The sequence below is a fragment of the Biomphalaria glabrata genome, chromosome 13, assembly GCF_947242115.1.
Source record: "Biomphalaria glabrata chromosome 13, xgBioGlab47.1, whole genome shotgun sequence".
NCBI lineage: Eukaryota > Metazoa > Mollusca > Gastropoda > Planorbidae > Biomphalaria > Biomphalaria glabrata.
The window spans coordinates 1,724,579-1,737,742 of record NC_074723.1 but is presented as its reverse complement, the minus strand read 5'-3'; the positions used below and the strand labels follow the sequence as shown (position 1 = coordinate 1,737,742).

Here is a 13,164-nt window from a genome sequence, read left to right as displayed (position 1 = left end):
ACATTTATAAGCCACTGTGGATACAATGTAAACTTAATTTCAAAAGAGATCTTAAGTAGCTGCTGCAACTCTGTTGAGGACAATGAGTCAAAAGGGAATTTCCAATTGTGCTTTCACTTTATGTGGATAACAATATAGCAGAGGGCACAAAAACAAAAAGAGATTATCACTAGAGCATAAACAAAATAAAAATACACATTTGTTTCAAATTTCTCTTTCCTAACTAAAACTATAAAATATAAAAGTGTAAAGAGCATTATGGGATATGTTAAGGATGTTTGAAACTTTAAACATGATGTTTATGCTTTTTTGTCATGTGATAATTATGAAGTATCATTAAGTTAAGTGAATTAAATAAAAGATAAGACAATCATAAATGTTAATGATTTACTGATATTAAAAAGGCCAGGAATGTGAATATGTGCATTAATAAATGTAACCAATAATTCATAATAATTATATTAATTTTTATAAATAATTATATTAATACACGACATGATGAATAGACAGAATCATTATCCTCAAAAAGATTAAAGGGGGTCACTTCAAATGATAGAATATTTTTTTTATATAGTTGTGCCATTATATTTTTTCCCCATCTTTTTATCAGTATATTCTATAGACAATAACTGTCACAGCTTAATTAATTCCACACAAAACTAAGAATTTTATACTATTAAGCACAATTTTCCTTGATTATCAACTGGAACTTTGTTTCAAACCATGTGACCAGACATCATGAGTTGGTTGAACCTTTAATATTACTATTATGATATAATATTACTATTATGATTTTCATCTAACTGAAAATGTCAAAAGGATTAAGTCAAATAATTTGTATCAAACTATCACTATCATTTGCTGAATCAGAATGCAAGATAATGATATAAAAATGTCTTAAATTTTATTACAAGCAATGAGCAGTCAAAACAATACTGGTCTCATAAACATGAACATCACAATTTAATTTGATAACCAAATGTAAACACAATCCAATTGGTAGAAAGTGGTTGAAACAGAAAAATGAAATTGCAAACAGTGAGACACATCAACCAAAGAGTGTCAGAAGGACATATAATGTGCAAAGCTAAGACAAAACCTGTTCTCTGAATTCGATGTATATGTTACCATCAACGTCCACAATGCAGCGCATAATGCAGGCGTTTGGGCAAAGTACAAAATGATTCTCCATTTCCTACCTTGCTTAGGCATTCTGTAGAACCCTAAACATATTTTGTACCGGTATCAACTTTTTACCACGTACAATAAAGTTATACAAAGCATGCACATTTAGTTGTAATTTAACTCCACACATTAAGGAACAAGACTAAATTATTTAGATTACTGGCAAATGGAAATATTATTCCAAGAAATTTATAATATTAATGAACAATTTTAAATCAACATTTTACACATTGCCTGAAGCAGCTCTAGTCATTCTATAGAAAGTCTAGTCAAATAGAATATCAATTCAATTTTTACTTTGCCTGACGTTTTCAAGCATTCTGTCTCATGAACAACTGGTCGTCCCCACCTCTGTTACATGGATGCAATAAAACGGGACCTCAAATCAGTGGACATCGATACTAACCATTGGGAAGACATAGCTCTAGACCGCACTAGATGGAGAGAGACAGTGACCAAGAAAGCTATGGACAGCGAAAAAACATGGCCCACAGCTCTGGAAGAAAAGCGTACCATGGCCAGCTCCTCTACCACCAAAGGGAAAGCCACCTTAACCTGCGATATTTGTGGACAGGAGTGTCTCTCCAAAATAAGGGCTACACAGCCACATGAAAAAGTGTTTGAGATGAGCCATAGTTGCTCTAGGCTGAAGGAGGCAAACAACACAGAATGCCCAGGCATTCTAAGAAGTTGCTGTTGATATGGTGCGCAAAGGTGCACTTGCTTGAGATAATAAAGTGCAAAGGTGCACTTGTTTGAGATAATAAAGTGCAAAGTGCAAAGGTGCACTTGTAAAGTATTGTTTTCTGTCATGATACTAATGGTAGTTGTTTGCTTATTACTGACTGTAAACCTAGATCTTAATTAACATGGTGACAGCGGTGTATTAATGAGCAGAGGTAATCATTAATCAGTAGATACAGATTTATTGTTGGCAATAATACTACTAGGCTTCGCCTTAAGATGGCGGCTAAAAATTTACATAAGTTTCACCTGACCTGGCAAAACTAAGAGTTGGCCATAAAATTGTCGGAAGAATCAGAGGAGGTCAGAGTGGCCACCTTTCAAACAATTATAGGGACAAAAGCGATGGATATATATGAAGGTCTTGAAATGGAGAAAGGAAAAGAAAGAAAGATGGAAGAAACATTGAACAAATTTGAAGTTTTTATGCATTGGAAAAATAAATGAAACTTATGAGCGCTATGTTTTCAATACTCGTGAACAGCAAGAAGGCGAGGAAATTAAAAAATATAACAAATCTGAGAAGACAAGCAAAAACGTGCAAATTTGAATGCCTGGAAGATAGCTTAATTACAGACAGAGTAATTTTGCCTCGAAGATAGCTTATTAGAGACAGAGTAACTCTCAGGTTTGAATGCCTGGAAAATAGCTTATTAGAGACAGAGTAATTCCGCCTGGAAAATAGCTTATTAGAGACAGAGTAATTTTCAGGTTTGAATGCTTGGAAGATAACTTAATTAGAGACAGAGTAGTTCTCTGAGTTAGACATGAATGCCTCAAAGTGAAATTATTACAGATAGTAATCTAACATTGGAAAGGTGCAGAGCCTATGAGACAGCCAACAAACAGTTGAGACAGATCCAGGCCGACACACCAGTCAATGAGAAAGTAATAACACCTTGAAGAACAAACATTTGGAAAGTTAAATGTAGGTACAGTGAAAACATAAAAGTGGTTTCAAATGGATAGTGTAGCTGATGTAAATACCTTAAATATCAAATTCGTCAATAAGAATCAGAAAAGGCAATGTGGAATAAGACTGAACCCCATAGGGAAAGCTTCTCTCATGACGAGAAATGAGAGAAGAAATGAAACATTTAAGATAGAATATATAGTGGTACCGAACAATAAATAGCATGCCTTCTGGGTATGAAACTTAAATAAGAATGAAATTAACCAACATCAATAAAGATAGATTCATTGCGTTGGTAGTGAAAAACCAAGATGATGACTTTAGTCCATCCTATTCAAGTGCTTTGGAAGATTTAGAAGTGTCCTTAAAAATTGATTGCAGCGTTAAGCCCAAGGTTCTGCCGTGTAGAAAGATCCCTATTGCTTTACAAGAAATATTTGGAAAGAGGAGCTAACGACTTTAGTACAGACAGGAATATTAGAATTAGTGATAGAACATACTGAGAGGAATATTAACGCTTTCATCCCCTTCCCCCTTGGTGTCGCCCAACGACCCCAGACATACGCTTGAAATTAGTAGACCCTAATGCCACTAAGCAAAGCCGTTCATCTAACGACCTTCAATTCCTAGCTCTGGAGACCATTAATACCTTCAAGCCCAGTGCTATTTTTGCATACACTGATGGGTCGGCATCAATAGATTCTGGAAGAGCAGGCTATGGAGCCTACATTGACTTTCTTGGCTCTTACACAGTCAAAATCTTTGGACCATGTGGTAGTGTTTGCAGTTTTGATGCGGAGACCATGGCAGTCTGTGAAGCCTTTAAAGTCATTGACTCTCGGCGAGGGACATTTGAGGGCAACACAGATTGTTGTGGTCACTGACTCAAAATCTGTACTACAGGCTTTGCAAAGCCCCGGACCATGGCCCCCCAATATCAACACTGTCATCATGGCTTCACATAACATTAAACAACGCTATGGCACCCCTGTAATAATGCAGTGGGTACCGAGTCACATAGGTGTGACTGGCAACACAATTGCAGACTCTTTGGCCCACCAGGGAGGGCAAATTCCACCCACTGATCAGGCTGTAAGCTTTCATCAAGCCCTGGCTACAATACAAAAAACAGAAATGGAAAAGTGGTTTGAGTACTGGGACAAGTCCCAAAAAGCCTGTGGAGTCTGGGAGCGCATGAGGCGCCCTGACCGCACTTCCCCGTGGTGGAGGCTGTCCAGGCCTGAGCAAGTTATTAAGCACAGTGCAGGACAGGCCCCAGACTTGCTGATCTCCGTCTCGACAGGTCTGGGAAACCCAAAATTCTCGACCTGTATGGCGACATTTATACACTACGCAAGACAGCAGGGTTTCTGTCCAGGGCTTTTGCAAGAGAGGATTTGAGCCTCTCAAGCCCTCACTCTAATGGAGTTTGATGATGATGATGATGATGAGAGGAATATTAGAACCAGTGATAGAGCCTACAGAGTGGGTGAGTCAGCAATAGTGGAAAAAAGTAATGGAAAAATTAGAATTTGCATAGATCCACAAGCATTAAACAAGGTTTTATCAAAAAAATTCTATAGCTTGATAACTTTGGATGACATACTGGCAGATCTGAATGAAGCCAAAATTTTCAGCAAATTTGATGTGCAAGAAGCTTTTTGTAAGCTTGTAAAGTTGGTTACAGAATCATCTAATTTGACAGCAATTATAACTCCTTTGGTATATACAAATGGAAGGGCGTACCATTTGGTCTTTAAGTGAGTTAAGAAATTTTTCAAAGAAGTTATTATCTAGCCCTAGAAGGACTGGAAGGCTGTTTTAATTATGTTGATGATATTATAGTGATAGGAAGAGAAATGGCTGATATTGCACTTTGCCAGTGACATATACAAACATTTATCTAAATGATATGTCACGTCCAGTTAAATAATAGAACACAAGTACAGCAGATAATATTGTTAATATTTGTCTGTAAGGCACAACATGAATGGAGGTAATAACACTTTTAACATGGCACAATTCAATTGGTCAACAGCATATGGTATACATACAAAATGACATTCGACACAACACAAAGTAGAAGTAAATGGAACAAACAGCAGTAGAACAAATAAAATAAATTATGGCTTTTATATAGCGCTACTTTCATGCTTAGAGCATGCTCAGAGCGCTTTGGTCCAATCTCAGTTGTGGACCAGTGGGGGTATCTAGGAGAAGGTTTTTCCGTGCTGCCTTTAGGCGCTCAGTAAACACAACTCTGCCCGAGTCGGGTGTCGAACCTCGAGCCCCCTTCATAGGTAGCCAAGCCAAGCCAAGTTCAAGCGCACTTAGCCTCTCGACCACGCTTCCAGTAGAACAAATAGAATATTTTGAGAGTAGACTATGACACAGTAATGGAAGTACTTGGTAGACTACCACACCATGAGTGTACATTATAGACTACCACACCATGAGTGTACATTATAGACTACCACACCATGAGTGCACATTATAGACTACCACACCATGAGTGTACATTATAGACTACCACACCATGAGTGTACATTATAGACTACCACACCATGAGTGTACATTATAGACTACCACACCATGAGTGTACATTATAGACTACCACACCATGAGTGCACATTATAGACTACCACACCATGAGTGTACATTGTAGACTACCACACCATGAGTGTACATTATAGACTACCACACCATGAGTGCACATTATAGACTACCACACCATGAGTGCACATTGTAGACTACCACACCATGAGTGTACATTGTAGACTACCACACCATGAGTGCACATTATAGACTACCACACCATGAGTGTACATTATAGACTACCACACCATGAGTGTACATTGTAGACTACCACACCATTGGTGTACACAGTAATGAGAGTACTTGGTACAGGTTCAAAGAACAAAAAGTAATACACATTCAACTTGAAAAGATATAAAACTAAAGCTGGGTTTGCTAATACTCAGACTAATAGAACCAATGACTGTAGACTTTTATATATTTTAGTGTTGGGTGACATGGTGTAAATCAAAGTTGATTAAAACTGTTTTCATTTAGTCTTTAACAAAATGCTAACTCAGTGAACAAAAGAGTTCTATTGCACATTGGATCAGAAAAAAAAAATGTTTGTGAATTACATTTTAAAATTCACTTCCATAAATTGTTCCTAAAAAGAATTCAAATCGTTGATAATAAACTCGATGCCAGGTTATTTCAAGACGTTTGCGACAATAAACTAGTTCCCATGTCAATAATTTTTCGTCTCAATTTATTGACATGTTCCCGTTTCAAAGATGAGCAGATGAATGGGAGAAGAAAAAAAATATTCCCATCAGCTGGAAGTAGATCAAGGAACTGACTAGGTGAGAACGTCTCTGTCAATGTGGACAACAAATCTGAAATTAAAAAAGATGAGTTGCCTAATTAAACATTAGCTCCATATAAATTCAAGATAGCAGCATTTAGTTTTTGTAAAAAAAAAACAACTAATTTACTAAGATACTTAAGTTGCAATTGAAGTCTTTTCTTAATAATTAATAAAAATCAAGTCTTTGAATCGCAAGTTTTAGATGTAAATCTCCACTAGTTCAGGTTACTGAGATGATCTCAGAACTTCCAGCACAACTCTTGACATAAATATAATTGCCTACCAGTGTCAATGATTGTAAAACATATTTACTGATATGTTAACTATGTTAACAAAACAGAATGCTGGGTCCTGTGTTGTATGTCTTCAATTTTCAACATGATTAGTTTAAGGTATGAATCTTACATACTGTCATCCCATGTTTTCTTCTGGGTCACTAGGGGGTAACACTATTCTTTTTCAGAAACAGCTAATAAATAAACACTAGAACATTGTGTTGGCCATTGAGACTAACTTAGCGAGACATGCAAATCTCTGGAGGTAACTGGTTAATAACAGGATTAAGCTGAAAATAAAAAAGTCAAAACAACAGCAGCTTTCAAAAACCCAGGAGAAACTTGAATGCAAAAACAAACCTTTGTAAGATTTCATAAGCATTTCTTCTCGTGTTCCACCAGATAGCACAACAAACTGTTTCAACCTGGACTCCATATATCTCAGCAGATAGGTATACTAAATGGAAGACATGTTTGAACAGATAAGTAAATCCAATAAAATATTGTATAAACTTAGACATATTCAAAATGGAATCTACATTTAAAAGGAGTTGTAGACAAAATGATTATGTGATCAATATTCATTTCTTCTTCATCTAGCAAGCTCCTTACTGCTGTAAGCTCTTTTGCAGTCTTTGCCATGGAAAATTAGTGTGCTTTTGTTCTGTAAAAACTGTTTTATATGTTTCGGAAGTTCCTTCAGAATTGAAGATAATATACTTCCTAGTCCAAACCTCCCCCAGGATGACAGGGGATGGGAGTGGGCAGGGTTTGAACCCGGGCCAATGATAAGTCAACGCAAACCGCAGGATCAGGCAGCCATCTTCTTAGCTATTCTGTACTGCCTTACAGAGAGTTGGTTATGCTGGGTTTTATAGTAGTAGGGTCTGACTGAGGTAAATTAATTAGAGAGTTTGATTAACAGTTTCATAAAGATGCTCTCATTGTCTGACGTGGTATGAGTGTTTAGTCAGCCCTATTAACTTTACTATTCCTAAAAGAGGTCATTTTGGCTACCCATTACAAAGGAATAACTTTGTTTTAAGATTCCATATTCGGGACGGCCCAGGAATACATGGCACTGCAATTAGGAAGCAGCTGCCAACCAGATGGGCAAGTCGTGGGGACAGTTGGAGAGACTCGCCCAGAAACCGAGATGCCTAGAGGAAGCTGGTTGGTGGCCAGAAGGGACCACAGGCAGAGATGAGATGAAAATTCAAAAAAAATTCTAGATTCCAATCAACTAAAGCCCTTGGACTTTATTCCTTGCACCCCATAACCTACTATGATGTACATACCCTGTCCAAACTTCCTTTAAAACAGCAAGAAGCAAACGAGGCAGCAATAAATGGGTATTTGTCAACAATGTGTTCTGTGGCTTTTTCCAAGTCTAACTTTGCTAAACACAACAAATCAATACTTTCTAAACATTCTAGGTCAATGGCTGGATCATTAGTTCTTGGATCCTCTAGTTTAGCAAGAACAAATGTGGCTAGATCTGTTGATAGCCTAGGTGAACACAGTAAAGACTGAAAGAAAATAAAAAAATTTTCAGCATATAAACTGGACAGTTCCCCCCCCCCCTCCCCCAATGACTAGTGCCATGAAATAAAATACATGTCCAGAAGACATAATCTTTTACCTGAAGTTTTAAAAGTGTATCATTGCAACAACAGCAATGACACCTTTCATTGGTCGCTTGTTTGGTCACAAAGGTGATAGGTACAGCTGCTGTTCTGGAACCTTGACCTAACATCTGTTTAATCTCCAGCTTTGCACATGGTCGACTCATTCTTTCAGGATTATGAAATGGGGGCAGATAATCCAACCAAGCAAATCTGGGGGCAAAGTAGCCATCACCTTGTGGCTGTGAAATGAACATAAGTTTAACAAGTGCATTTTACATCTCAATTATCAGTAGTGACTTTTATTCCCATTTGAAACCTAATTGTCGCCAGGTGTAAAAAAAAAAGTCAGACTAAAAAGGCTAGCCTATTGCCCTCTCATTTTGTCATTTATCATTTTATTGAAAATTTTAACAATATATTAAGAAATAATGTTCAGCCCAAATCAATATGAATACATTTTTTCATTTAAAATTAAAGTAGCTATCATGTACACAAACTGTATCCAACGATGTCAGTAAGAAAATATCACTATTCTAAGTTGCTAATTCTCCTTGCCTCTAATTTTCTGTCAACTGAACTCTTATGCAATCATATTTCTAGCCAGCTCATATGGATTCATTAAACTGATCCTGAATGTTATTTTGCTTCCCTGCAGTAATTGATTAATTGTTTTTCTATCAACCTGTTCTCGCTAGGAAGTCAACTGTAATGTTTGTTGTGTTGGTCAATCAACACTCCCTTAAATTACATCCCCAACTAAATGGAACTTATTGACTAAACATCAGTATACAAGAATATTTTTTACCAGTGAGAATTTTTGCTGACCAGAAATGGTTATCTGTCTAGATGTTGAGGGTTTAGCAGTCTCCAATAACTTTGACATGTAAATCTTGCACAATAGGAACTGAGAGAGAAACAAATAGGACACAATTTAATTAGGCTGTTGAGAGGGAAACAAATAGGACACAATTTAATTAGGCTGTTGAGAGAGAAACAAATAGGACACAATTTAATTAGGCTGTTGAGAGGGAAACAATTGGGACACAATTTAATTAGGCTGTTGAGAGGGAAACAATTGGGACACAATTTAATTAGGCTGTTGAGAGGGAAACAATTGGGACACAATTTAATTAGGCTGTTGAGAGGGAAACAATTGGGACACAATTTAATTAGGCTGTTGAGAGGGAAACAATTGGGACACAATTTAATTAGGCTGTTGAGAGGGAAACAATTGGGACACAATTTAATTAGGCTGTTGAGAGGGAAACAATTGGGACACAATTTAATTAGGCTGTTGAGAGGGAAACAATTGGGACACAATTTAATTAGGCTGTTGAGAGGGAAACAATTGGGACACAATTTAATTAGGCTGTTGAGAGGGAAACAATTGGGACACAATTTAATTAGGCTGTTGAGAGAGAAACAATTGGGACACAATTTAATTAGGCTGTTGAGAGGGAAACAATTGGGACACAATTTAATTAGGCTGTTGAGAGAGAAACAATTGGGACACAATTTAATTAGGCTGTTGAGAGAGAAACAATTGGGACACAATTTAATTAGGCTGTTGAGAGGGAAACAATTGGGACACAATTTAATTAGGCTGTTGAGAGGGAAACAATTGGGACACAATTTAATTAGGCTGTTGAGAGAGAAACAATTGGGACACAATTTAATTAGGCTGTTGAGAGAGAAACAATTGGGACACAATTTAATTAGGCTGTTGAGAGGGAAACAATTGGGACACAATTTAATTAGGCTGTTGAGAGGGAAACAATTGGGACACAATTTAATTAGGCTGTTGAGAGGGAAACAATTGGGACACAATTTAATTAGGCTGTTGAGAGAGAAACAATTGGGACACAATTTAATTAGGCTGTTGAGAGGGAAACAATTGGGACACAATTTAATTAGGCTGTTGAGAGAGAAACAATTGGGACACAATTTAATTAGGCTGTTAAGCGGGAAACAATTGGGACACAATTTAATTAGGCTGTTGAGAGGGAAACAATTGGGACACAATTTAATTAGGCTGTTGAGAGAGAAACAATTGGGACACAATTTAATTAGGCTGTTGAGAGGGAAACAATTGGGACACAATTTAATTAGGCTGTTGAGAGAGAAACAATTGGGACACAATTTAATTAGGCTGTTGAGAGGGAAACAAATAGGACACAATTTAATTAGGCTGTTGAGAGGGAAACAATTGGGACACAATTTAATTAGGCTGTTGAGAGGGAAACAATTGGGACACAATTTAATTAGGCTGTTGAGAGAGAAACAATTGGGACACAATTTAATTAGGCTGTTGAGAGGGAAACAAATAGGACACAATTTAATTAGGCTGTTGAGAGGGAAACAATTGGGACACAATTTAATTAGGCTGTTAAGCGGGAAACAAAATTAATGTTGAGAGAGACAATGACTCCTTTTAAATAGACAAACTTGAGTACATATAAAAATCCCCACATCTTTCCAATGCTAATAAACAAATTAGTTCTAACATTTTTCTAGAAACCTTTCAAAATCAATTGCAATGGCTTTTCTAAAAATAGCAACAAAATTCCAAATAGTTATTATGCAGATTTTCATTGTTATGCTGCCATCAATGTCACATTCAAACTTGTACTTACCACAGCCTCTTCAAATAAAAAAACTCTTTTGGAATCTGAAATACAGAAGTTTAATTAAAATGATCTTCAGTTATTTGGAATTTTATGATTTTTGTCCTGACCATTAAAAACAGTTTTATGTGACATGGTAGTATCTAGTGATCCCAGAAGACCCCTTTACAACCACTTGTATAGAAATATTAAAGAGAAATTAAACCAGCTGTGTTCAAGTGATCACTTCATCACTTATGTTAACACCATACCAAGAAATTTGCATACTTAAAGAGGTTCGATGTTGCAGACCTTATTATTTTTTTAAATGCTCCTTTTAACAAAGATAGAGGCCCATTGGTTTGCCTGAATTAGCCAAGAAATGTGACTTTGCAGAGCTTAAGTCGTTGATTGACTAGATTGACACATGAAATATGTAGTACGTAATTATCTTCTCTTTTAAAGTAGCATTTGTAATATATAAGATAATTACTGAAAGCAGTGGTATATAAATCTGCATTTAGCGGTATAAAGATATGAGAAAATGAGAAGCGAAACAAAAAAAAAATAAATTTCCAATTAAATATAAAAATAATTTCTGATACATTTTTGGTCATAAGATTTTCAGTTGATGTAACTAAAGACTACTAATCACATATTTTATAACTTTAAAGCTTCATGGGAAAACAATTTCTTGGTTCTTATAGTTTTTGAGCTGCACAATTCTTAAGTATTAATATTGATTTTTTTTTTATTTCAATGTAAATATTATGGATAATAAAGATTATTATTATTTACTAAAAAAATTATCTTGGACATAATGTGTATAGACAAAACAATGGATATGACTATGGTATCAGTTGGGTTTAATGACCAAAACTGAGAAATGAGCTACCACTAGGAGCACTACAAACCTGTTAGTATCAACTCTAAAACCTCCCGAGTTTGACTGTTGTAGGATTGTTCCGAATGGCTCTAGAGAAGATCAAAATGACAAGAAGAAAAATAATTATTCTCTGTATAAATATGTTCATATAAATTACATAGCTGTATATGAATCAAGAAGAATTGCAGGACATTGCTACAACTTTTGGCTTTTACATAAACAAATTTGAAAAGAAACTACAATAAAACAGATGCAATGGTCTAACAAACATTGATCAAATATTAAGCTAACTCAAAACTATAAATATAATGAGCTACAACGCAAGCACAATGATTCAGAAGTTTTGGTTTTAAACCAAAAATGTAATTATGTAAAATAGGTAAAAAAAAATGTTCTATTAGATGGTCCTGCTTATTTACACAACCAAGAATGATACTTACATTTACAAGACTGAGAAGGGAATCAAGAGAGATGGCACATTTGTCCAACATTTCTACCAGTATCTCCAGCAGTGTGCTAGCCATATGCTGCCTCATCAGCTGAGCCAAGGGAGAGAATGTGGACATATCCTCACACATCAGAGACAAGTGGGAGGAGCAGATCTCAATCAGACTAGGCTTGTGGATAGACCTGAGCTGGGAACAAGCACTCTCAACATCACACAGTTCAAGCTGGAGCTGAACCATGGCCAGCTTGTCTAGTGCAGCCACTTTGTCTAGTGCACTGCAAATGATGATTAATTGACTTTTTCAGTATATATACATTAATTTTTCTGGATCAAAAGTTTGTTTCTGGATTAATTGTATGTAATTTAAATCTATTTGCTTGTGCAACTGCTAGTACATGATTTAAGTACACAGATAAAAGCACTCATCATTATCTTTTTTTGTTTTGTTTTGGTTTTTAATCTATAATATGATACTCTCTGAAACTAAAATCATGCAAACTTATTCTGATCCACTCCTACCTAATCAATAACATTCAAATTTTAATGAATACAAAACGAAAATGAAGATAGTGTGACACCACGCAATAGCAATTAATTTTGAAAACAATTTTTAAAAATTGCCTTTGCATAGTGCATATTTCATGTTTTAGCAAGCTCAGTGCATTATGGTGTAATCTCTTTTGTGGAAGTCTTGGAGGGGGGGGGGAGTATCTAGGAGGTTTCCATGCTGCCTTTAGATGCTCAACAGACACAACTCAGCTTGAGTTGGGTTTTGTACTTGAGCCTCCTGAATAGGTAGCCAAGCAGTTTATGCCTTTCAGCAAATATCCCAAAATTTCTATAATAAAACTTTGTCTGTTTCTTACTTTAAACATTAAAAAAAAAAAAACATTTATGAAAACAATACTAGTTAGAAAAATGTTTTTTAAATCATATATTGACAGAATATTTGTTGATTTGTTATTATTATTATTAGATAAATCAAAGAAACTTAAACTTTTAAATTAATAGAATAGCTTACTATTCATCTTAACATTATGAAATATACATATATATATATATATCACATCATTATTTATAGCTATTGCGAATGTATTAAG

At 35.7% G+C, this 13,164-nt stretch overlaps 1 protein-coding gene across 2 annotated transcripts in view; it reads right to left on the bottom strand.

The window, feature by feature from the left end:
* Window positions 1–887: 887 nt before the first annotated feature.
* Window positions 888–13,164, bottom strand: part of LOC106053102 (BLOC-2 complex member HPS3-like) — a 29,281-nt gene continuing 17,004 nt past the window's right edge. For both annotated transcript variants that reach the window (XM_056007803.1, XM_056007804.1), the window contains exons 17-24: window positions 12,057–12,339; window positions 11,645–11,705; window positions 10,761–10,795; window positions 8,933–9,031; window positions 8,142–8,366; window positions 7,798–8,028; window positions 6,860–6,956; window positions 888–6,252 (exon numbers count right to left, since the gene is read on the bottom strand). In XM_056007803.1, the coding sequence (XP_055863778.1) occupies window positions 6,071–6,252; window positions 6,860–6,956; window positions 7,798–8,028; window positions 8,142–8,366; window positions 8,933–9,031; window positions 10,761–10,795; window positions 11,645–11,705; window positions 12,057–12,339 (1,213 nt within the window). In that variant the 3' untranslated portion in view covers window positions 888–6,070. The remainder of the gene's footprint in view (window positions 6,253–6,859; window positions 6,957–7,797; window positions 8,029–8,141; window positions 8,367–8,932; window positions 9,032–10,760; window positions 10,796–11,644; window positions 11,706–12,056; window positions 12,340–13,164) is intronic.